At 57.5% G+C, this 23,278-nt stretch overlaps 12 protein-coding genes across 12 annotated transcripts; 6 read left to right on the forward strand and 6 right to left on the reverse strand.

Annotated features, from left to right (window-relative positions):
- Positions 1-268: 268 nt before the first annotated feature.
- Positions 269-902, reverse strand: KRP23_9267 (uncharacterized protein; the record flags this gene model as incomplete). The annotated part of the gene is made up of 3 exons (XM_067894802.1): positions 269-435; positions 521-678; positions 751-902. 3 exons carry the CDS (start codon positions 900-902, stop codon positions 269-271), a joined length of 477 nt encoding a protein of 158 aa, XP_067742444.1.
- A 316-nt stretch (positions 903-1,218) lies between these two features.
- KRP23_9268 (Vacuolar fusion protein MON1-like protein A) lies at positions 1,219-2,786 on the reverse strand (the record flags this gene model as incomplete). The annotated part of the gene is made up of 3 exons (XM_067894803.1): positions 1,219-1,870; positions 1,939-2,032; positions 2,111-2,786. The coding sequence occupies 3 exons, from the start codon at positions 2,784-2,786 to the stop codon at positions 1,219-1,221; spliced, it is 1,422 nt and encodes a 473-aa protein (XP_067742445.1).
- Positions 2,787-2,854: 68 nt separating this feature from the next.
- On the forward strand, positions 2,855-4,762 carry KRP23_9269 (Sulfoquinovosyl transferase SQD2; the record flags this gene model as incomplete). Its single annotated transcript, XM_067894804.1, has 2 exons — positions 2,855-3,580; positions 3,650-4,762. The coding sequence occupies 2 exons, from the start codon at positions 2,855-2,857 to the stop codon at positions 4,760-4,762; spliced, it is 1,839 nt and encodes a 612-aa protein (XP_067742446.1).
- A 5-nt stretch (positions 4,763-4,767) lies between these two features.
- On the reverse strand, positions 4,768-5,982 carry KRP23_9270 (uncharacterized protein; the record flags this gene model as incomplete). The annotated part of the gene is made up of 1 exon (XM_067894806.1): positions 4,768-5,982. The coding sequence occupies one exon, from the start codon at positions 5,980-5,982 to the stop codon at positions 4,768-4,770; it is 1,215 nt and encodes a 404-aa protein (XP_067742447.1).
- Positions 5,983-6,263: 281 nt separating this feature from the next.
- Positions 6,264-6,651, forward strand: KRP23_9271 (uncharacterized protein; the record flags this gene model as incomplete). Its single annotated transcript, XM_067894807.1, has 2 exons — positions 6,264-6,458; positions 6,535-6,651. 2 exons carry the CDS (start codon positions 6,264-6,266, stop codon positions 6,649-6,651), a joined length of 312 nt encoding a protein of 103 aa, XP_067742448.1.
- Positions 6,652-8,068: 1,417 nt separating this feature from the next.
- On the forward strand, positions 8,069-8,836 carry KRP23_9272 (uncharacterized protein; the record flags this gene model as incomplete). The annotated part of the gene is made up of 1 exon (XM_067894808.1): positions 8,069-8,836. One exon carries the CDS (start codon positions 8,069-8,071, stop codon positions 8,834-8,836), a length of 768 nt encoding a protein of 255 aa, XP_067742449.1.
- A 252-nt stretch (positions 8,837-9,088) lies between these two features.
- On the reverse strand, positions 9,089-9,860 carry KRP23_9273 (Leucine-rich repeat and immunoglobulin-like domain-containing nogo receptor-interacting protein 1-B; the record flags this gene model as incomplete). Its single annotated transcript, XM_067894809.1, has 5 exons — positions 9,089-9,233; positions 9,291-9,362; positions 9,429-9,545; positions 9,614-9,651; positions 9,732-9,860. 5 exons carry the CDS (start codon positions 9,858-9,860, stop codon positions 9,089-9,091), a joined length of 501 nt encoding a protein of 166 aa, XP_067742450.1.
- Positions 9,861-10,567: 707 nt separating this feature from the next.
- KRP23_9274 (uncharacterized protein) lies at positions 10,568-11,056 on the forward strand (the record flags this gene model as incomplete). Its single annotated transcript, XM_067894810.1, has 1 exon — positions 10,568-11,056. The coding sequence occupies one exon, from the start codon at positions 10,568-10,570 to the stop codon at positions 11,054-11,056; it is 489 nt and encodes a 162-aa protein (XP_067742451.1).
- A 2,745-nt stretch (positions 11,057-13,801) lies between these two features.
- Positions 13,802-15,283, forward strand: KRP23_9275 (Protein NLP2; the record flags this gene model as incomplete). Its single annotated transcript, XM_067894811.1, has 1 exon — positions 13,802-15,283. One exon carries the CDS (start codon positions 13,802-13,804, stop codon positions 15,281-15,283), a length of 1,482 nt encoding a protein of 493 aa, XP_067742452.1.
- A 2,085-nt stretch (positions 15,284-17,368) lies between these two features.
- KRP23_9276 (Protein NLP2) lies at positions 17,369-18,340 on the forward strand (the record flags this gene model as incomplete). The annotated part of the gene is made up of 1 exon (XM_067894812.1): positions 17,369-18,340. The coding sequence occupies one exon, from the start codon at positions 17,369-17,371 to the stop codon at positions 18,338-18,340; it is 972 nt and encodes a 323-aa protein (XP_067742453.1).
- A 620-nt stretch (positions 18,341-18,960) lies between these two features.
- Positions 18,961-20,442, reverse strand: KRP23_9277 (uncharacterized protein; the record flags this gene model as incomplete). The annotated part of the gene is made up of 1 exon (XM_067894813.1): positions 18,961-20,442. One exon carries the CDS (start codon positions 20,440-20,442, stop codon positions 18,961-18,963), a length of 1,482 nt encoding a protein of 493 aa, XP_067742454.1.
- A 1,069-nt stretch (positions 20,443-21,511) lies between these two features.
- On the reverse strand, positions 21,512-22,867 carry KRP23_9278 (uncharacterized protein; the record flags this gene model as incomplete). Its single annotated transcript, XM_067894814.1, has 1 exon — positions 21,512-22,867. The coding sequence occupies one exon, from the start codon at positions 22,865-22,867 to the stop codon at positions 21,512-21,514; it is 1,356 nt and encodes a 451-aa protein (XP_067742455.1).
- Between the last annotated feature and the right edge of the window lie 411 nt (positions 22,868-23,278).

Consider the following 23,278-nt stretch of genomic DNA (forward strand, 5'->3'; position numbering starts at 1 on the left):
CTTTTTTTTTTTCATTTTATGGGTCGCGATCAACTACTGGTGCACTGCGCTTTGGGGCTCTCGTGGGAGGGTTACATGTCCTTGTTTGAATCACTAGAGGAAGGTTAGGGCTGCTGTCGAGCTGTTGGGGGTTGGCGGATTGACGGGGTACGTACGTTGGAAGACCTGCACCTTTAAGCAGCTCCTGCGCGTAAGAGTTGTGGACCAGTTTTGTTTGGAGACTGAAGATCGGAGAGTGCAAGTGTCCACAACACCGTCAGAGATCAAATCAGTGCAGCGTAAGTTGCAGTTGTGAACGAAGGAGCGTCACGTACATTTCTCTCGCCTGAGCAGCGTGCGGAGCTTTGTCGCTTGGGAGTTGAAGCAGCTCGGTGAGCAACTCGCGGCGGATGTCACTCATCTTCATCGATGTTCTAGCGCCAATTGCGCCACCGACTACAGAAATCAAGAGCAACGCATCGACATCGCAAGTGGTTAGTGCTCGCTTGAAGCACACGAAGAGAACGACGTGAAGAACTACCGAGCACTCCGACGACGCCCAAGGGAGTTCCTAGCGCAGCCGCGTTCCAGACGCCAGCCATCGCTGTCGCTCCCAATAGTCCACCAAAAGCTGCACGGCGTGTTCCTTTCTGTCGGCACTTGACGAACACGTCTCTCTCAGCCGGCGAAATGTCCTTCCTACTCGCACAAAACCAACAATTAGTGAGCCATCAGCAAGACGTTCGAACAGATTGAGAACTATGCACTCACATCCACGGCGCTCGGCCGACACCTCGGGGAGGAAAGCCCCACGGGCCACGAGGCGGACCATAGCATTCAGGACGGTGACCCTCCTTCTTGGCGAACTCAGCTCGCATCGTGTACATGACTTCGTACTGGTCAGAGGACATCGATGGCATCATGATGCTGGAATGCAGGTCGCGTGGAGGTGGACCTTGGAGGTAAACTGGAAAACGAATTGTGGCTCGCTTCAAGCCTCAGTCGTTCCCCCGGCGTCAACGTTACTTGTTGTCGCCTCTCAGGAGTAAACGCTCGTGTTGATGCCGGTCGGCATTCCAATGGCCGGAATGAATGTGCAACATGGTCTGGCACGAACGTTATCGCACGAGCTCGAAAGTGAAAAAATCCAAGTGATATATTGCTTCGTGCTCATGCAGTTGTTGTCTCGACCACCAGAGACTTTGAATCCACGAGAAGTCTGGATTTACCTCTGCCACTTCAGGGCCACATCCCCAGCGAGCTGACTGAGGGAAAGCCCCCGCCGGAAAGGAAGAGCGCGACCGACATGAGCTCTTCGTCGTGCCGGAGTCGGTCCAGCAGCACTTGCATTTGCTCGCGAGCATCGGAAATGGTGGCGAGCGAGTCGAACCACACGTACAGTCGATAGTCTGCACTGCACATGCCCACGAAGAGGCCCGAGTCGCTGCGTTCGTACGCCATACGCGCTGCAGTAGCTTCTTGCAACGTTGAAAGCCGCTTGCCCAGCACTTGGCTCTCGCGACTTTCAGCTTCGGCTGGGGCGGGGAACATGAGGTGCTGCAGCTTGGCGTACTGGTTCAGCAGCTGCACGCGAGTGCCAAAGTCCTCCTCGTCGAACGGGAAGACCAGCTCGGGCCTGGCACATTCACCCGTGAGCTCGTTCTTGTAGATGAAGTGGTGCAGCAACGGTAGGTCTCCATGAGGCTGCCATGCCGCGTGGTTCTTGATCGAGGCGCTGATATCCTCCATAGCGCCGATCTCCTCGAGTCGCTGCGCCACGAACACCTTCGTGGCCTGAAAGTGCGGGAACTGCTCCGGGGACTGCTGACTGCTCAGCAGCAGCAGACACACGTCGCTCGTCAAGAAGACCACGTACGCGTACAGGAACCCTCTGCACGAAATACACAAAACCAGTTAGTCGGACTCGAGCGTTTGACAGCTAAACGCGCGCTCTCGCACCGAGCGTTGAAGTTGGTCAGACAAATTGGCGTCCACGTCTCGGACTTGGCCAGCGACGGCGTGTGGTACACGAAGTTGACGAGCAGCAGCAGGTCTGCATTTGGTCCACACACAAGTCTCACGTCAGCTACAAGACTCGACACCCGACGCCTTCACCTAAGTCTCTCCCCACCGTCCACGAGCATACTGAACTGCTTCTTGGCGGGCTGAGCGATAGCCACCACCTGCTCCTTGGCCAGCAGCAGCCCGCAGATCATCGCAGACGCCGCCGCATTCTCCTTGTGCGCCTCGAACTCCAGCGCTCTCGTGACTTGGCGGCGTCTCTCGGGCCGCAGTCGCACGAACGGCACTCCGCAGTCCCGGAACCGCAGCGTGGGCGTCGAGGCCCAGAGCTCCGTCAACGACCTCGTGACTCGCTCCGTGCCGTTGAGGAGCTCTCGCAGGTCGTACCCTGGCTGTCGACGCAGCACGTCGAGCCCGCGGTCGCTCAGCACGAACAGGATCTGGTTCTGCAGCAGGTGCAGCAAGTGCCGCAGACATTCCGGTGCGAACGCGGACGTCTCACTGTGGCGGACGCTATCGTCCTCCACGTGTCCCCGCTCAATGGCAGCGAACGTCAAGCTGTCGGAGCTGCGGAACACGCCGCGACAGCCCTCAGCCTCCAGCTCCAGCAGCTCTTCGTGCTGAGTGCAGGCCACGAAGGACAGGAGACCTTGCAGGGAGCTCGCGAAGGAGCTGGTGGCCGCGTCGTCCTCTTCAGGCGGACGCCCGACCTTGCAAGTGGACACTTTGTGGCGGAGCACGGGCTTGCCCGACGTCGAGCACACGACCACGTCCAGCTGCGTCATGCTGCCAAACTGCCGAATCGCATACAAAGATCGCGAGCGGGAGACGTCGTGTGCCAAGCTGCAGCGCCATGCGGGACTTGCACCTGCAGCTGTTGATGCTGGTGGTTGGGCTTCAGTCCGTTGGGGTCGGCCCTGTCGTTGCTGCATCACTGCAGACGCCCACGTTGGTCGTCACTTTCCCGGCGCAGCATTCGAGGTGGCAGGTCTCCGCTCTGGACGGACTGCTGCCGAGTCTGCCCGTGCACTTCCAGACGCGCGACTTCCGCGTCCCTCGAGACGGGTTCCTCTTGGTGACGGGGGACAGTGTGTCGGACGGCGGCTACCGACACACGTCGGACGCCAACTCGTTGGTGCTTGGGGGCGTCGACCCGGGCTCGCACTTCTGGAAGCTGCAGCTGCGGGCGTGGAACGAAAGTGCCGCTGCAGTAGCAGAGGCGACGCTGCATGTGGACGTTGTGGCGGACGTGTCGGACGAGCGCTCGGCGTGGAGCTTCACGCTGCAGGAGAGTGACAAGAGGCCGATTGTGCTCGTGAACCCCAGGGTTTTGCAGAGCGGCCACTCCTCGAATGCGGGGGACATCCTGCCGGTGTGCTACGTGTCGTCCACTGCGAGTGCGTTTGATGGACAGAGGCGAATGTGGCTGCAGGTCATGGAGGGGCTCGGCGCAAGGAGCAGTGAGAGCAGAGTCGAGCTGCAGTTTGTGGTGAAAACCTTCGAGAAAGTTGTGGCGGACGCTCCCCTGACGAGGGCTCTGCGTCGATTGAACGTGAGTCTCGAGGGACTTCCGCTGGAGGTGAGTTCTCGTCTTGTCAGGTAGGATGCAGCTAGAAGAGAAAGTCTCACTGGTGGATTGTGCTCGTAGATTCCTCGACAAGAACTCGCAGACGAGGAAACGTCACGAGACGGGGTGATCGAGGCTCTGCTCGCCAGCTTCTACCGCCAATTTCCGCTGGCAAGACACGATTCCCGACAAGTCTCGGCGCTGGACCAAGCAGCTCTACTCCAACTCCGGCCGCGATACGCTGCTCGAGTATGGACGGACCTTGTCAGCGCACTGCGTTTCCCGTGTGGAGATGGCCTCGTCATATTTTCCAATTCGCGCAGCCTGTCGGACCAACTGCTCGTTCTTGCAGCCCGCCTTGCTGGAGCTCGGGCAGTGATCATGGAGCTCGCCAACCTCCACCCAACGCGTGTCGATGTGGATGTGCTGCTATCGCCGTCACACTTTGCCAAGGATCACTACTCCGTAGCGACGAATGTCCGCGCTCGCCACAAATTTGTGTTGTCTACTGGCATTGATACAAAGCAGTTTGCACCTTCAGCAACGCCGCTTGCTGAGGATGGCAACGTTGTCATCGGATACGTGGGACGACTGTCGTCGGAGAAATCGCTAGGGATTCTGCTGGCCGCTATGAAGATTCTGTCTCCTGTCTGCTCTCACTGCCGGCTACGAATTGTCGGAGACGGCCCACAAAAAGCGCAGCTACGGCTTGTTGCTCTTGAATGGGGTTTGCTCGGGACCAGCGTCGAGTTTGTGGATGGGATCTACAACGACGAACCAGCTCTAGTGCGTCAGCTTCGAGCAATGCACGTGTTTGCCAGCCCAATGTTCACGGAGACGCTGGGACTTGCAGTGCTGGAAGCTATGAGCGTCGGGTTGCCTGTTGTGGGCTTCATATCGGGCGGAACGAGTGAATTCCTCGAAGATGGCGTGAATTGTGTCTCGGTCACGACCGCTACAGCCGAGAAATTTGCAGACGCAATCCTTGCTCTTGCCAACGATAAGGAACTACGCCTACGTCTCGGGAGACGCGCCCGCCATACTGTCGAAGAGCGCTTTTCCACACACAAAGCACTCGAACAGTATGCGACGCTCTATGAACGCGTTGGTCGGCCGCCTCGAGAAAGCGTTAGTAGTCAGCCTATAGAAGAGTGCACCGTGTGTGGAGAGGCATTTTGTGAATTGGAAGTCTAATTTGTCTACAGGCGATTGGTACTGCTGCCGTTGTTGCTATAGGCCAGCGGGAGTTTTGTGGGGGACTCCTCTTTTGCTCGGATCACCTTTTTCGCCTTCGCCTTGCTACTTACAAGCGATTTAATGCCGGTAGACTTGCTGCTACTCCGAGAGCTGTTTATACTGGGGAGTGAGATGCCGTCCCCGCGAGTTCCAGCGGTGCGAATCTTGCTGGCCATGGTGCGTTTTGCGCTCAGTAGTGAGTTTTGCAGCGTTATCACAATCCCGTGCGTCTCGCCGAGGTACGTGGATGTAATCTGCATCCCTTTCCTGTAGGACTGTAGACTGAGGTCCCAACACTTGAGAAACTCCTGCTCAACCCCCACGTTGTGGTATGCGATGCCCAGTACTGCTACACGATCCAATTTGATGTTTGGGTCGACTCCGTCTCCGCTTTTTCCTCCGAAACCTTTGCGACTTGGACTTGATCCGCCATTACCAGCTCGACCCAGTTGCAACTCTTCATGCAGGAAAATTAGAGCCGATTGCGCGTGACCCAATGCGCTTTGATGCTTGCCGAGCTGCGAGAGCACAGCGCACATATTGAGGTGTGTGTCTGCCTTGTTGGGTAGATTGTCGAGCCGTGCCTCGATCTTGAGCGCTTCAGTCAAATACGTCAGTGCTTTGTGGAGGTTGCCCTGTCGCCGGTAATAGCACGCCAAGTTGTTGAGTGTGACGGCTCGTCCTGCTGGGTGTCGTTCGGTGAGGATCTCCGCCTTCTTGAGCAGCTCAAGCACCACGCGGAACTCTTCCTGCTGAAGATACGTCATCGCCAGGAGGTTGCACATTTCCCCCACTGTCCGACAGGATGCCCAGACCTCGTTGCTGTCGGCTCCAAAGAAGTGCTGCCTGAGCACGAGTCCTTTCTCCATACACTCCAGCGCTTCCGTGTACCTTCCGTCCTGCTGCAGTTGTGCGCACTTGTCGTCGAGCCTCTGCAGCGCCACTAGCTCCTTCTGGTTTTCGATGAAGTGTGTTTCCTCCAGCTGCTCCAGCTCAGTAACTCGCCTCGACGGAGCTGGAGAAGGCGTTGGGGCAGGGGACGCCTTCACCGACTTCACCGACTTCACCCGCTCGTTCACGTCGCTGGCAGGGTCAATCTGTGGGGCTGGCGATACATCATCGCTCGTATCGCCCGCTTCAAACTCATCTCCAGTGACCGGCGTTGCTTCCTCTTCCATCTTGTCCACTGTTAGCCCAGGCAGCAACCAAAGCACATGAAGGGGTGCAAGTCCAAGGAACTTCAACTATTGATAGACTACATGGCTACAGTATTGTACCAGGAAACCGGTACATTCGACGTAACCGTCCAGTCGAATTGCTGCTCTCTGCTGGACGCGCGCCGCGTTAGACGTCTGCGTCAGAAATCGAGCGGAGCTCCAGCAACAAGCACACAGGTGTATAACAGGCTGGTGTCGACTCAGTAGCAGCAATAGGGGTCGCTCCGCGCAGTGATACCGCCATGGCACAACAGCAGCAACAGGAACAGGTAGAACCTCGCGCCGATGACAACAGGTGCAGAGACAACGGAGACCAGGAACAGGAACAGGAACAGGAAGAGCTTGCGACACACATCGTCCCATTGCACGTACGAGTCGACGACGCCTCGCAGCGTGAGGTGCTGCTGGAGTTCGAGTGCGACTGCATCGGTGGCTCGGTGTGGACCAGCGGCGAGCTGCTCGCAGCGCACCTTGAGCGAGCATTACCGCTCGAATTTTGATGGTGCGCGCAAGGTGGAGCTGGGCAGCGGCACGGGATTCGTTGGCCTCATGATCGCCGCCTGCTTCAAGCCGTTGCACGTGTTCCTCACGGATCTACGGCGCACCTCCACTGTTTGCAGCGCAATGTAAAGCGCATCGCGGCGGCACTGCAGCGTAGTACGTCGTCGAGTTCAGCTGAGCTGACCTGGGGTTCGGTGGAGCAGGAGACGAGGTTGCTCGAGTCAATCACCGCAACGAGCGATAGCAACGATGAGCTTGAAGCCACATCATCCTGGGCACCGACGTGGCGTATCTGGGTGAGCTGTACGACCCCTAGCTGCACACGATGAGCCGCTTGGCATCGTCTCGCACGCTGCACCTGCAGGGACTCAACCGCGCCAACACGCGGCTCACGTTCTTCCGCCAGCTGGAGCGAGATCCAGGATTTCAAGCTGCTCCCGACGGGAGTTCTGGGGCCACGAGTTTGGACTTTTCGAGATCCTTCGTCAACCCAGCTTCGGAGTTCTTTACGCAGCAAGTTGCACTCGTTCACCGGGTGCTCACGTTGAACCCAGCGTGCCGTCGTGGTTGCAACAATTGCCGCCCAAGCATACCAAGTAGGCATCGGCGCCCTTGTAGATACTCCACCAAAGGCAACTGCGAAGATAGAGCAACTTCATAGACACGAGTCGCACGGCTTCGTGTCAGCATCTGCCCCGCGGCCATGACGTGGCCGCACTTGTCCTGGTCGAGGAAACGTGAAGCCATTTGCCGCGACGCGACTACAAAGCGTGCGACAATATCCTCAACCTTCACTTTTTCGCAAGATCAGTTACAGTGTTACAGTTAAGGAAGTGTTTGCTCCACTACACGCACTTCAAGGCACATTGCTGCAATTGCACGGGCCAAGGTGTCGCCCAGGGACCACTTAGGTGGGAACAACGCAGTGGCGTGAACAACGGCCAAGCCAGAGTGCGCTGCCGGCTGCGCTTCAAGGGCGATCGGATCGGGCTCACTCCACAACCGGACGGCGAGATTCGCCCCCTCCCTGTCAGATCCGTTTATACGGCGCATGCCGCCGCGACCTCCATCCCCGTGGATCCTTGCGCGCACATTCCTGCGCATCATGCAGTTGGGGTTCTTCCCTCTGCGGCAGCCTGCATTGCAGTGCTCGGCATCAGAGACTGCTCATGGTCCGTCGTGGCCGGCTTCTCCACACCCGTGGGCGGCGCCAACAATAACCAGCACCAACACCGTCACTTGAACTCGCATTTCTCCCAAATATTGTCTTGACGCTTTGGATTTTCTTTGGCGTTACCCAACCGAGAAAGGTATCTTTTTCCGGATCCATGGGTGAAATCGTCAAATCCCTCCACCTAACGTCTAAAACCAATCGCCCAATTTCTAAAACCCACGTCGAGCAACCGTACTTCCCAATAAAACCCAGAGACCGGCTACACAAAAACGCCAATTCTCTTGCAGTGTCGACCGAGCTCAGAAGGAAAATCGCGCCGGCAGCCCCAGGTCGATTAGGGCTCGGCAAAAAGCGCAGGTTGAAGCGCCAGCAATGAGCAGCTCCGGCAGCTCGTGGCAGACGCAGGTGAAGCGCCAGAAGCAGCAGGCCAACAGCAAACTCGGCTCGTGGTTCGTCAGCAAGTTCAAGGGCAAGAAGCTGCTGCGTGAGCACGACGAGGAGGTGGCGCAGAATCTGCGGCGGCGGCCCGTGGGCACGCTCAGCGCCGTGACCAACCAGCAGCAGGCCAACGCCGCGCGCCGAGAGGAGATGGGGCGCCCCAAGCCAATGCGACAGCACAGCTTCCTGCGCCAGCAGCTGCAGGAGATGAAGCGCCAGTCGGCCGAGGCGCTGCAGCTAGTTCAGAAGCGGATGGACGGACAAGTAGTTGAGGAGGAGGAAGAAGACGAGGACCTTGAAGAGAAAGGTTTTTCTTCTTCTGACGATGAGGAGGGACTCCACGTGGTCGACGACCCCGAGGACCTCGACGCCCTCCGCGGCAGCCTGAGCAGCGACCCGGCGAGGTCCCGCAGCTCGTCGGCCAGGAGGTCCAGCACCTCGTCGCGTCGTCGCAGCGCGGCCGAGGAGCAGCAGGAGCGAGAGGACGAGATCTTGGCCCACGAGACCCAGCGACACGAGTACTCGGAGGAGGTGAATCGACGCATGAGTCAAGCCACGCAGCTCTACGCCGAGGCCATCAACACGCTCGACTACGCGCTGCGCCCGACCACCCGGCAACCGGACGTAGAGCCGTCTCCCAAGCCGCTTCTGCTTGGCGTGAAGAAAGGAAGCGCCAATATGCCCAAGAGTGAGTGGATTTAAGTTTTGGCGGGCGTCGGACTGGCGGAGGAAGGCAGTTGGAAGGCGTTTTGGAAGAGCGGGGGAAGTTGACGGAGGAGCGGTGTATAGCAAGATTTCTTCGCCATGAGGAGGACGTAGCACTAGTTTGGTATAAAAGGCGACGGCGATATTTTATTTTTTTGAAGAAGTACTTAGGAAGAGCACTAACTACAGTAGTAAGAGAGTATGAACGGTGAACAAGTGACGAAGCTTTTTGCAGTTGTTGCCTCACTGCTACGCTGCAGATCGAGTGAAAGCAACGAAGTGAGGATCTTCTAGCGGATGGTTCCCAACTCGGTCATAACCATCGAATGTCATTTTGTCCGTCTTCATTTCGGCAAAAGCTTGGCGCTGGATCTTGACGTCGAAGGGCAAATAGCTGAAAGTTGTAGTTAGCAAATGCTAAGATAGCGTTCGAACACACACACCAGCGTACATGAGCTCCAGTGACGGGGTCGTCTTGAACGCGTGCTCGTTCACGACAACCAGAGGATTGAGGTCAAGGTGTCTACCAGCAAATAGAGGAATACCACCGTGAGTCAGTGAGAAGAGCGGCGTTCTTGTTGCGACTCACAAGCTTTTGAGTTGCGTCAGTGGGGCTGTCTGCTGCGTGAACACGCCCTCGCTGTCGTTCACGTAGCCGAGAAACATTTGCGGCACGACACTTGCGAACTTGTTCCCTGACAGATCCCTGCCACGCCAGTAACAAATGAGATGAGGCATTCCGTCCAGCGCACTGCAGCCCGTTTAACATCGTACAAGTGCGCAGTGGTTACGGGGATGTTGATCGGCACTTCCTGCAATCAAGGCGTCAGCATATTGGCCAGGCCTACAGTGCGAGCTTCCCATGGGGTCAGCCAGCTGTACTTGAGCTCACCTCAAGGCCACGAAAGTCGCAGTAGACGGACACTCGAGCTTGGCCAATGCAGTGGCACTCCGTCGGGCAGGCCCCAACGTACTGGAGCAAAGCGAGCGCATGCAGTGCGAGAAGCTCACACCACCTCATCGCAGGAAATGGAGATCCAAACGTCGCGAAAAGCGTTTTGAGGGGCATGTGGCGCGTCCTGCGTTGACTGGCAATTTTGGCCAGCGCCGACCGCAAGAGATTCTCTATGGTCGACGACAGCTCCGTTTGCTTGGAGGCTGCACTTTCGATCGTAGCACTCAGCGCTAGCTAGGGCTCGTCTAACGACCGAATGCAGCCGCACGAAGATGAAATTTGTGCGATGGCTACCATCCTCCACTGCGGTGCGTGCTGCAATGCTGAAGCCGCAGCCGGAGCATTCAGCCCGGTAACTGCTGGCCGCTTCTTGCTGGGGTAACGACCTCGCTGTCTCATGCATTTCGCGCTGTGCCGTCTTCCAGCTCCGTTGCTGCGACGCTCGAGACGCTGCTCCGGGACGTTTTGACCGAGCGTTGGTCCGCGGCAACGCAGCACTCAGCATCTCTTCCGCCGCCTCATTTGCAACGCTTGAACTTGGCCTCCGCGCAAGTCCGCCAGCATTCAGCCCAGTGGCCTTCATCTCCACGCAAGACTCGCATGAAGTGTCTTCCAGGAATTTCTCCGTCACGTAACGCGCGTCCTTTGCACTTCCTGGGATCCGTCGCAGTCGTGGGGTCGCTTCTCAGCATGGCGGATGAGCTCCGACAGCATGACCCATTCGGTCTTTTGCCAGCCACTGCGCAGACACGCGTCGTCGTACACGAAGCAACATGGAGAACCTGGCTTCTGTTGCGACTGGTGCCGTGCGCCCGGTCACTTACCGCTTGACGTGTGGGTGGAAGCCTAGTGGCGACACCCACCGTACCCTGAGCGTAACCTGTCGCCAGGGAGACTCTCGTCGTCGGAGAGGCTCCTGGAATGGAGCTGCTGGCACCGACGACTCCGACGATGACTGCGACAGCCCTCGGAGGCCTAACACGACCAGATCACGACCTGCTGTCGTCTCACCCACTCGCGTTCGGCTCTTTTACGAGGACGAAGCTACCAAAGCTCGAGTATGCGGGAACGTGCAGCGTCTGCTCAACGTCGTCCAAAAGGACCCGGAGGCGATGACCACCAACGCGCAGGTGGCGCGCAAAGTGCTCAAGTATCGCCGAGTCATGGGCAGACTGGACGACGTGAACGTGGAAGACCCGGACTTCGATGCGTCCGCGTTCTTCGGCATCGAGTGGTGCCGCGTGGGTGCCCCCTCAAGTTGAAGTCGTCCGTTATGTTGAAGTTGCCTCCTCTGCTGCCAATTGCATCACTGGTGCCCCCTACCGCGAGGAGAAAGCAACACCAAATCTGTGAGGCTGCCCACCATAACTGCGCGGTGGCATTGGTGATGAGAGCTCTGCTTTCTACACTGCGTAGTATTGATCTAGGCAGAGACTGAATAATTTGTATGTGACTTTTCGATCCGTTTTTGTCCCGGTGTTCGAAAATGCTGTTTACCTGAAGATAGGTAACTCGCATACAAGTTTTGCGGGCAGGAGAGCGGAGCCTCGACTAGGCAGCAGCATCAAAGACCACAGCTTCAAGAAGACCGTGTACATTGACTACGGTGTCGATAGCGGTAGCGGTTAAAAGTGTAGCAGCGGCAGTCGCCCAAGCTTCTACGCGACTAAATTGAGCTGAGTCCTTGGTCGTTTCCACATCAAACTCCGAGGACATACTATCCTATACGGCGTGAGCCGAGCGAAACGCTTAACTGTCCTCGTGATTGGACTCACACGTCGAACCGAAGGGCTCAGCGCGGAGGTTTACAAACTCTAACTTGGATCACGGCTTGAGAGAACCAGCGTGGTAGTGCACTGCACTAAAGTGCGAAGAACTCTCACAAAGATTCGAACGTCAAGGTTCGGAGTGACTCTACACCAACGCATGTCAATCATATCGCGCGTACACCTTACTTTTCAAAGCCAACGTTGCGCGTGTGTAACGCGCAACTGTGCCCTCTTGTCTTGTCGCCGCGAACAATTTGCAGCGGGCACCCGAGAGACCCTCAACATGTCGTGGACATGTTAGGTGCTGCAGCAGACAGCACCGAGCGGACTGGGCTCTGTGCCTCTTGAGCCGGTGACACACTGGCACTAACAACGTTGGCGGGATCTGCTAGTTACATGTGCCTTCGTGGAAGAGCCTACACGTACGCGCCGTAAGCGCCAAACGGATTTGCGGCGCCACATCGCGGTTCGGCCCCAGCGCCGGCCAATCTGCCCCTCAGTGTCGAAATAACCGCGGTTCCAACAAAATTGGGATGGTCATTTTTGCAGCGTTCACCGTCCCAACAACCGCTTCTGCTGAATCAGCAGCAGAGCTGATCACCCAAACACTAAATAATTGTGCATGTATTGCCAGCACTATTATGTCAAATAACTTCTGTTCGCAAACAGTTTGTTAGTGTACGCTTAAGGAATAATTGCGACGTAGCGGCTTCAAGATGAAGTGGAACTCTAGCCATGAAGGCAGTTTAGCCTATGAAAGAATCACAAACATACCGTCAGGTTTGCAAACACCTCCTCCAGTTCGTAGTAACATTCACGAACATATCTGCGAAGAACACTATGATTGGGACAAGCTGCTGCTTGGCTGTTCGCTTGGCCATTACACACCTCACCCCATGTCGTAGAGGAGAAGTTATCGCGCCACGTCAACCTGGGATGCGTCCGCCTTGTGCCCTCGTTGTATCCTCTCCACCACTGTACAAAAATATCTTTACGATTAGACTCGCACATAAGGACCTTATGTTAAGGCACTTCAACGTACACTGTCACTCGATCGTCGCTGAAAAGGACTGGGAATAAGCGGGTTTACACGTAGAGACGCGACGAGTAGATGCCAAGGTCGATAGCTTCGCTTCTCGTCTTGCTCATTGAAAGGCGAGGTACGTGCACCAAAACACGAAGTCTGTGCCCATTGCAGAGTGCCAAAGTCCAGTGACGTTTGCCATCTTTGTCGACTGTGCAATCGCCTAGACTTCTGACAATTTACAGTGTGATACCATAGTATGACACGCACGCCCCCCTCTGAACGCAAAGCGCCACATCTCATCTTGGTTGCCCCCCAAGCCCCTGAGCATGTCAATGCGTCGAGGCGATAGAGCGCAAGTTGCTGTGTCCGTGTGGGATGATCGACGAGCCTTCTAGCTACTGTAACGACACTTTCGTGTCATCTTCAGTAGGCCAGACCAAATGTGGCCCAACACCGAGATCTCTCGAAAAAAATGGTGAGTGGGCGACCTCCACTGCACCGACGTTTTCGAGAATCGAGAATCACCTGCTTGCTTTTTCACCATCAACGTGGCGAGTGTCGCTCAAAGAAAAGACTCGGAGAAGGCGCCGTGATGAAGGGCAGGGCGGACCTCAAAGAGATGTGGACGCCGTCCCTTCCTTCCTCATTTGCAGTTGCGAGCTGTCCGACGAAGTTCGAGCGAGCTGAGAGCAGAAGTACCGCCTGCTATCCCTCTGCTCTCTCCACTGCAATTTGCATTCCCTCTTTCCAACGAAGGCGTCAACGGTGGGTAGTGGCCATCGAAAGAATACTTTCGCGATCGCTCGACGGGGGAACAAACCTTCGTTTTGGACAGTTCAAGAAGTGCCCTCGGCGTGGGATTTCGCCGGGAAGACGCACACAAGCACGCACCGAGCGGAAGGCAACAAGCGGACACAGTACATCGCAACGCCAGCCCACGGATCCCACTAGCGAGAGAAGGAGTACAGTGCCAACTTCGCTTGACTTCTCGGATAGCTCATTCCGACATCTATCCCAGATAGATACAAGCTCAATTCCGTCGGACCTCACGTCTGCCATCTCTCTCCTCACCATTGCAGCCGGCCCTCGACATCGCCGGAAGCTGAGCGACCCCATTCCACCAACAGCTCGGAGCGTTTCTACTGCGCGGCAGATCCCATTGAGCAGAGCACCAGTCCGGTCCGAAACAGCCCAACGCGCGTGTATTTTGAATGCCGACGTGGACGCCGGTGGTCATCCTCGGCGGCCCCAGCGACGCCAGCGACAACAGCGATAGCGATAGCCCCAGCACCCTGGTGCGCACGTACAACAGCAGGATTAAGCCCATGGACGCACAGAACGGAGACAATCGGCGCCGACGACGACGGAGACCTGGTGAGTCGGTTCCAGGGTCTCCGCTAATGAATTCCGAAGCCTACACTAGTGCCGACCATGGATCATCTGCTCCAGCCACCACTCCACCCGAGCAGCACCGCACTCCACTTGCACCTCTCTCGCTGCTCACTGTCGACCACAACCACGCCCCCACCACGCGGTCGCCAAGTTCCCCCAACACTGCACGGCACACAGGCAAACGTCGAGCCTCGGGTGAGATGATCCACCACGAGGAAGAGTCCAAGGCGACGCAGCCAACCACGCCTCAAGCGGGGAATGAGATTCGACGCCCGGATCTTCCTGCGCAGGGAGTCGTTTCGACAGCGGCGCACACCAGCTCTAGCCAAGTGGAGCAGGAGCTTACGCCGACTGCTGTCGAGCCACACACCTCGACACAGCGGGTGTCAACTCGACGGACTACGACGACGGCGAGATGGTCTCCGTCAATGGCTGGCGGCCGGGAGCAAAGCTCTGAGACGGCCCCCCAGCGGGGGTCGAAAGCAACATCACAACGACCACGCAGCTCAGCGACGTCGGCTGTGACGCGACTCGCTCGCCCCATCTCCAACGCAACAAGGAACATCAACTTTGATATGTTGCAGCCGCACTTTGAGCGGCCACTGCAGCAGGCAGCGGACAGCTTTGGTGTGTGCACGACACTGCTCAAGAAAATCTGTCGGCGGAACGGAATCAGCAATTGGCCGTATCGCAAGATCTGTGGCCTGCGCAAGAGCATTGCATCCATGGCCAAGCAGGTGAACTATTTCGACGGCGACCAGAAGCGCGCGTACGCCGACCAACTGGAGAAGCTCGAGCACGAGCTGCAGGCATATCTGAGGACCGGAAACGAGCCCACTGAAGACTTATTGCGAGCTTTACAGGTAGAAGCTGCTTCGGCCGCCACGGAGGACAAGCACACCCAGCCGGAAGTGATTGGCAGCGAAAATGAGGAAAAAGAAGCGCAGCAGGTACCGGCTTGGACAACCCGACCGAGTATTGCACAGCCTCAACACAGCACAACGCAGATCGCCCACACCCCACACGAAATACAGACTACGCCTCCGGACACGCAATTTGGCGGGGATTCTTGGAACTCTCGTCCACAAGGACCCACGGTGCAATTCCCGACAATCGCTGCGCAGCACCGCGCACTGCCGTCGATCGCTTCAATTCTCCAGCTCCAGAGCTACTCGAGTCCAAGTCGAGCGGCCTCGACGCACGATCCACGAGCAACGTCACACGTTCCCCAGTACGAAGCGGACCCGCGTCAACCACCACAATGGCGCTACTTTCCTCCGACTAACGACGATGCAGTATGATGAGCGAAGAAGCAGAGTAAGGAGGGCAGAGTGAGGCTCGTATTTATCGCCGCTGCGGGAGGAAGGGACCAATTACATTCGAGCACAGCGTAACGAGATAGAAGACAGAATAGACACAAGCTATACGTGTAGTCGTACTTGGCCTATCCAATGTGGATATGATGCGATAAGGACGTGTTGCAGACAACGTGGCCTGACTCATTCGTGTGACGTGATAGAAATCCAAGTTAACTGGTGCCAAGCAGACAAGTTACCGACACCCAGCGGCAAAGAAGCTATTACAGTAGCGCCCACTGGCGGTGAGGTACCTACCGTACGTGAAAACTAATTGTACTTACCTCCTAGTCGCTGCGTCAAGGTACTCGCACCTATTTTCAATACTTGCAGCTCCGTTTCAAGCTGAGGGCTACATCTCACGATGTCAAGGACGGCTGCACTGAGCGCTCCAGGACTCTCCATCCCAGCCCAAATTCAGTTGTCCCCCCCCCCCTTCCCGAAAACACCAAATCGGTTGATGGAGTATCTTCCAAGTATCTGCTTCTGTGCCCGTTACTTGGTCGATGACACGATCGCTGCGAAATCCTCCGCAGGTTGCCCTAGTGATGCGGCCGCGTGTTGCGCTGCGGCTTCCTGCAGCGGCGGCTTCACAAATACGGTTTGTGCACCTTCCACAACTAGGATGCGCGCGCATGGCTTTAGGATGGAAGGCGGACACAGCGGATGCTGCCCAAGTGCGTATCCGCCCAACCAGAAATGTCGGGTATTGCGATGGAGGGTAACGGTCTGCCTCGACAATGACTTGAGGTCAAGAGCGTGTATTATAGTAATCCCCACACATGTTGTCGCCGAACTCAGCAGCTCTTTGCTCCGTCTATGAGGCGGCGAGGCAGGCAGTCGGCCGGCTACACGAAGCAGCTCCTCCCGGGGTGTCGCTGCTGGTCTTCCCTGGCCCGCTACAGGTTTCATACGTCGCAAAGCGGCCGGCTCAGCGGCAGCAGATCGTCGCGATCGAAAGCGACGGCGGCTGCGTCCAGGCGGGATATATGGAAGCGTGCTGCACAACTTCTGCTCGGTCAGCCTGATCGATTCTTTGTCAACTTGAATCAGCGCGCTGCTCGCCGCCTTTGACTTCGCTGGCAGTGCCATGCCAAGCCTCACGCATTGCTGCAGGCTGAGAGACCTGTCTGCGGTGAAGATCCACCCGGCGACGACGAGCCGAGCAGAAACCGGAGCGGGTGCAGCTCGTGGACAGAGCACGGGACTGAAGGCGCCGGCGACATGACGGCCGCCACGGCGGCCATGTCCTGCCATCGCGTGTGGGTGGAATATCCGTTCGGAAGCCCATTTTCGCCCCCACGCGCGAAATGCACACCGAACGACGCAGCTTCGGCCGCCAGCTCTTCCTCGCTGTCTGCACAATGCAGGATGTGCCACCGCAGCGTATCCACGTCGTCGTCCAAGACGCACTCATCGTGGTCAAACCGCAGCCAAGTGGGGGACCTCGCCGCGGTCTCAAGTGGTACGCCACTGCGGTCTCCCCAAACGCTCCACAGTATCTTGAATAAAGAAACGTCTCGAAGACAATCTCCCAGCCAGTCGCAAAGTCTCACTTTGCATTCCGCCTGCGTGACCACACGTCAAACTGGGCCGACCGCGAGACATTTCTCTCTCGAAGCTCGGACGCCGAAGCGCAAGGAACCAAGCTACTGCCCGCAGTCCGATCCTGCTCGAGCTCTCTTTGAAGTGATTCAGAGATAGGTACATCCGGACACACGTCCGCTTGTGCCCCGCTTGCCTTACGCAATCCGTCGTCGAGCCTACAGAACCAACACAACACCCGACGGCTTTCACCGCGACAGAAAACGGAGGTTCCGTCCCCTTGTCCTCTTGCTCTGCTGGACAGACGCAGCAGCAAGACCGGACTCAACAAGGCCGCTTCAAATCCAGCGCTGCCAGTCATCCACGAACGGCGCGCGCAGCCATCTGACAAGTCCGACGACAGAACTTGCAGTCGGAGCGTCGTAACGGCTTCACCTTTCATTTCACGCTCTCGACAACAAGTGGTCAAGCTCTCGCTCGGACCAAATGGAGGCTTTCGCGCTTCCTGGAGGTGGCACCATCGGATCCATCACTTTACCGCCGTTGGTGCACAAGCGGCAACTCTCGAGCGCCACCGGTTCACCCGTCAAGCGACGCAAAGTCTCGGAGCCCGTCTCATCGCCAGGGTCGCCCATGTCAACCTCGTCCGTTGGGTCCACGACGCCGTCGTCCAAGTCAGGGGCATCGTCGCGGCCCAACATGACAGCTTCAAGCAGCATCACGCTGGACATGCTGCGTCCGCACTTTGAAGAGCCGCTGGCCAAGGTGGCCGCCAGCTTCGGCATCTGCGTGACACTGCTCAAGAAGATCTGCCGGCGGCACGGCATCGCGCGCTGGCCACACCGCCAGATCACCGGCTTGCGCAAGAGCATCGCCTCCATGGAGCACGCCATCGGCTACTTTGACGGAGACCGACGCGAGTCGTACGCCGAGCAGTTGCTCAAGCAGAAGAACAAACTTGCAGCGTTGCTGGAAGACCCCACGACGAGCAACCCGCTGCTGGCTTCAGAGGAAGACGAGAATGCCAGGACGCAGCCCAAGGTTTCGTCGACCCACAACGCCTACGAAGTGTCTCCTGCTTCGGTGACCCGGGCATCGTCTCCTACCGGTCCATTGCTGGCGGAATCGCCGTACTACGGTGCATCCTCTGCAGCGGTGCTATCGCAGACGTCGCCGCTGTGGCTTCCAGCAGCAAACCAAGTAGATTCGAGCTACACTCAGCAGTATCACCAGCTCTGTCCTCCGCCCAAGCTCCAGCAGTATCGACCGGAGACCTATCCTACCACGAGCTACTGCGTGCCTAGTGCGGTTCCTGCCACCGGTAGCGGTTCGTCCCCAGCCATTTATCTGCCACCGCTGCGACGAGAGTCGCGGCCGGTGCTGCCGCCCATTTCTTCGCTAGTTGTCAGCGGCAAGAGCAACAACCTCGCCTCATCAATGCTGACCCCAAGCTGGTGAAAGAGGCCAAGACGACTAAGGAAAGGTACAGAGATAATTATTGAAACAAAGCTATGAATTGGCAATTCCAACGTGATGGTGGCGGAGGTTTTCGTGAAAGTATCTGGTAAAGCGAAATTGGTAAAGGCGTGTTGGGCCTCGACTGGTGCTGCATCGCGATCAATATTGTGATTCAAGATCCGTGAAAAATTCCTCTGCATCCCGGCATAGCGCATGGGATAGTCGGGTAGCCCAAGCAGACATCCACATCGAAAGTCTTCCCGACGCGAGCTGACCGGTTCGACTTTTTCAAGCGAGACGATCCCGGATCCCATCTCGATTCCGGCTCGACGCGAATCCGCCACGTTGAAAGACACACGCATTTATTTGGCACAAGAGCCTTATTCAAAAACTTCCTACCGCAGATAACCCAAACGGTGACGACGACTATGGCGTTGGACTCGATCCGTCATCTCCTTCGACGGCATGCTCATATTTACCGCAACGACGAACGTTGCGGCGATGCAAACGGAGACTCTACGACCGAGTCGGCCCGGGGACAGGACACAGCAATGCAAACCTTGAACGAACGCCTTGTTTGACACGCATTGGATTTGACACGTTCCGGCTCACTTGACGCCTCAAATCGTGTGCTCTCCGTGTCGCACCCGCTCGTCGTCGCTCTCCTCCTCGGACGAAGAGCCGTCGTAGACGTCGGAAGACGCCTCCGACTCGAACGAGAACTTCGGGTAGCGACTGTCCTCCGCCAGCATTTCCGTGTTGCGTGCCTCGACGTCTTGCATCGTAATGGGGTCGACAATGTCGTAGTCGCTCCTCATGCTGCTCGCCGTGGACGCAGCGAAGATTTGGGGGGTTCTAGTCGTCTGGGGGACAGGAGGAACCGCAATATGGTACTGCTCGGGAGCCGGTCTTCTACTAGCGTAGGCCTGTTCCTCGTCTTCTTCGATAGACGTAGGCATGAGCTGACTAACAGTCAGCGGGTGCTGTCGCACTGAGCCGATCGATGACTCCCGGTTGGCCATCGAGGTGGCGTCCACGAAGTTGTTGTTTCCTCTCGCGGACGGGGGCACCGTGTTGTTGGCGTAGGGGTGCTGGTTTCCGGCCGCCGCACCGGCCGCCATAAGCTCCGGGCCCGTGCTCACGCTGTAGTCGTTGTAGTATTGGGATTCAGTAGCGTACTGCGAGTCTCCACCGTAGTTGGAGAAGTCGGCCTTAGACCTCGGCGACGAGCCGCTGTGCTCCGACTGATCATACCCGGGTCCGTACGTGCTGCTCGCCTGCGAGTCGGACAGCATCGAAATGCCGTTGCCCTTCCCGGCTTCGTCCTTGTAGCTGTACGTCGAGTACAGGTTGCCACCAGAGGCACCCGTGCCGAGCGATCTATCCGACCAAGCACTGTTGTGCGACGAGACTGTGCGCTCCTGCGTGTGGTTCAGTTTCTTCTTCTTGACCACTCGCCGAGCGACGAACGCGATGACAATCACTACCAGCACCACAGCACCTCCGATGAGCGCCAAGTTGACAACCGCCGGCGACCCGGTGGTGGACGCAGTGTTGCTCGTCAAGGCCTTTTCAGCGCCACTGTCGGACGAGCTGCTGGACGCCGTTTGCGTGGTCTGGTCTGTACTGCTCGAAGCCGTAGAAGCGGATGAGGGCGACGTAGCATCCGTCGATGGAGACGTCGTTGCGTCCGTGGGTGGGGCCGTCGTTGCATCCGTCGATGGGGTCTCGTTCGAGTTGGCGTTGCTACCGGTTGAGCTGGACGTGGACGTCGTTGGAGCCGTCGTGGCGGTCGGGGTCGCAGTCGTTTTTGCAGGAGCTTTCGTCTTTGTCGTTGGAGCTGGGGTGTCGTTGTTGCTGCTACCGCTGCTGTCTCCACTGCTCGCGTTGGTCTTGCTGGACGTCGACGACGTCGAGCTAGACGCTTTATCGCATTCAGCGTAGGCCCCCGAAAAGGGGCATGCCCCGGACGTGTCTCGGCTGTAGCAGGAGAAGTCGCCGCCCGACAGTGCGTACACGCAAGGCGGACACGTCCCCGAAGTGAGGATGCATACGGTCGCGCCCTCGGACAGACACGACGCTACCTCTGAACAAGTCGCCATTGCTTCGAGAGACCTGCGCTGGCGTATCATAAAACTAAAGTCGGAGTCCTGCGTGTCCTGTGCCCCTGTTGCAGTGACCTCTGTCGCTAGTCCGCGGGCTGCAGAGGAATCTCGTTTGCGTGCTGAATTTGCAATCACCGAACGATCAACGCTCGACGCTGGCGGGGAACGCAATGAGGGAATGAGAGTGAGGAAAGGAGGCCGACACCTCGCCCGATCTCGCCGATAGGCCTGGGTTGGCACGTGGTCGTCTTTACGCGCCGTAGGGTCCTGCAGAGCGCTCGCATCTCGAGATCGACCAATTAGCCCGCTGTTCGAGCGATATGCCCCAGTCTCTGTTGGCCAGGATAAAAGCGAGATCGGGCAGACGATAGGCTCAGAATGCCCGCGCTGGTAGAACCTCTGGCTGGCGCGGCGTTGTGGAGGTTTCGCTCTGTTACTTCGAGCGAAGCAACAAGATCATAATCACTCGGCAGCAGCTACTACGGTACATGCATCATAGTTTGCTCAGCCTTGAACCGGAGAAAAGCTCAAGCTCGTCTGAAGTCGTTGGGCACTGAACAGCATCCGTCTCGTTTGGCTCTCACCAAATGAAGCATCCGATCAACAAGGTACTCGTAGAGGACTGGCGGGGGGGAGGGGCACTTGCCAATCGACTTTGCCACACCGACCTTGGTCACTCTTAGTCGCGGTGCCAGCATGAAGCATGTGTCGTTGGCATCAATTAACCTCCGGCTGCTTAGGTTACTGCTAGTAAGTCGTTTGCCACTCTCAATGAGAACCTTCTGGTCTGGCGATCCAAGCGACAAGCTCTGAGCACTAGCGGACTGCGAGTCAAGAGAAGCAAGTTCTTATACTCACTAGGTCATTGATATTTTCCCCTGATGCTATCTATCGCCATGCAGAACACACTGCGCAGTGAAGGGACTGCCCTCGATACGCTTCGTCCACCGGACTCTGGCAACGCTGCTCGCAGGATATAGACACGTAGACTGAAGAGGATCTGCTCCATTCCAGAATCATACCCAATTTGCTGTTCTAACCCAGGGTTTCGGGCGACAAGTTTGCTCTACTCCCTGGGCGACGCTGCGGGACTGGTTGTGGCAGGCACGGTTGCATCCACCTCTAGCCCCTCCTCTGCTTGGCTGTTCTTGCCAGCATTCTCGGTCCCTGCGTACGAGGAAGCAGCACTGCTCCTGTCACTAGGACTGCCTGCCGAGAGTTGCATGAGGTTCTGGAGCTGGTCCAAGTTCTCCTGCTGGAGTTTCTCGCAACGTAAGACGGTCTCCGTCAGCAGCACGATAATGTCGCTGTGCATCTCCTCCTGCTCTCTGCACCAAACCTCGACGTCCTCCGACATGGTGGACGCCGCCGACACCACCGACGTCGTTGTTCCGCGGTCCGCTGTAGGCATCGCCCCACTGCTGCTGGACCTAGTGAAGTGGCTGCTGACCGAGTCTCCGTACCCCAGATGCTCGATAGTCTCATGAACAATGTCACTGCTCTCGTCGTCGTCGAAGAACCCGTTCGAGTTCGAGTGGCTGGCTTCACTCACCGAGTGTCTGTCCACAGCTGAAGATGCCGGGGACGCCTTCTTCTTGGACCGCTGCGAACCTCCACGGAAGAAGTTGCTCGATCTACCAGATCCGCTCGTGCTGTGGCTGAAGCTTCCGTTCGACGGCGATGTGGTTCCTCTCGGCGATGTCTGCACGTTTTGGTTCGTCCGAAAGCCCAGCGAGATGGGGCGTCTCGTGGTCTTGAGCTTCTCGACGATTTCACGGAACCGCAGCGAGTCCACGCGGTCGTCGTTGATACTGACCAACTGGTCCCCAAGTCGGCAGTTGCTGATGCCTGTGGTGACTCCATCTGCGTGTTGCAAGAGTGCGATCTGCGCCCCAACTTTGTTGTCTTTCCTGGAAAAGTTGCGCAGCGAGATGCCGCACTCGCCACTCACCCACATGACCGTGTAGGCGTCCGGTCCGACGCGTCCGTTGCCCATGTGGCCCATAGAGTACGAGGGTCGCTGCTGTGGTCGCTGCTGCACGCGGCGCTGTTGCTGCTGACGCATCATGATGGACGACTGGCGACTCACGAGCGTGTTCGAATAGCGCGAATCGTCCAGCGCCGCGTCCAGCGCCGAGAGGTCCTCCAGCGTCATCTGACTGGCCCGCGGGTCCAGCTGCGAGTTGGCGAAGGGTGTGAAGATGCTGCCGCGCATGCCGCTCTGGTTCAGGTCGAAGGACGCGGCCGACGTAGCGTGCGAATCCGCGGAGGGTTCCAGTGAGTCGGCCGCGCTAAGCAGCAGCGCGTCGTAGAGCTTGGACTTGCGCTCCATGTCCTCGCGGAGCGCCTTGAGCTGCGCCACGAGCGCCGGCAGGTTGCGTGCCAGCTCCACGGCCGCCGTGTTCTCCTCGGCGCTCTGCATCGTGCGGGGATATCGCGACTGGGTGACCAGACGGGAGACTTGAATATGGGATGGAGTGACTTACATGGCGAAAAAGAGCCAGAGCTCATAATTCGGAGTACTATTCAGGGTTATTTGGCGCGAAACGACGACATAGCATACAATTATCAAGATTATGGCAGTTAAAGTGGCAGTTACGCGGGAGAGATAAATCGCGGAGCCCGTAGCAAGTAGGGGTGTAAAACGTAGTCCCCTTGATGCACCCTCTACCAGGACGAGCACTTCTCGACTGGATCAACCTGAAGCAGTTCCTGCGGAGACGAATGATCCGTGCAGGCTACCTCGCTCCAGCATGTTAACGACCTCAGCAAGCCTGGCTCAAATTGATACCATCGACGCCACTCCACTCGTCCTCAGGTCACCCTCCCAGTT

This window comes from Phytophthora ramorum (genome assembly GCF_020800215.1).
Source record: "Phytophthora ramorum isolate Pr-102 chromosome Unknown Phyram_PR-102_s0008, whole genome shotgun sequence".
NCBI lineage: Eukaryota > Oomycota > Peronosporomycetes > Peronosporales > Peronosporaceae > Phytophthora > Phytophthora ramorum.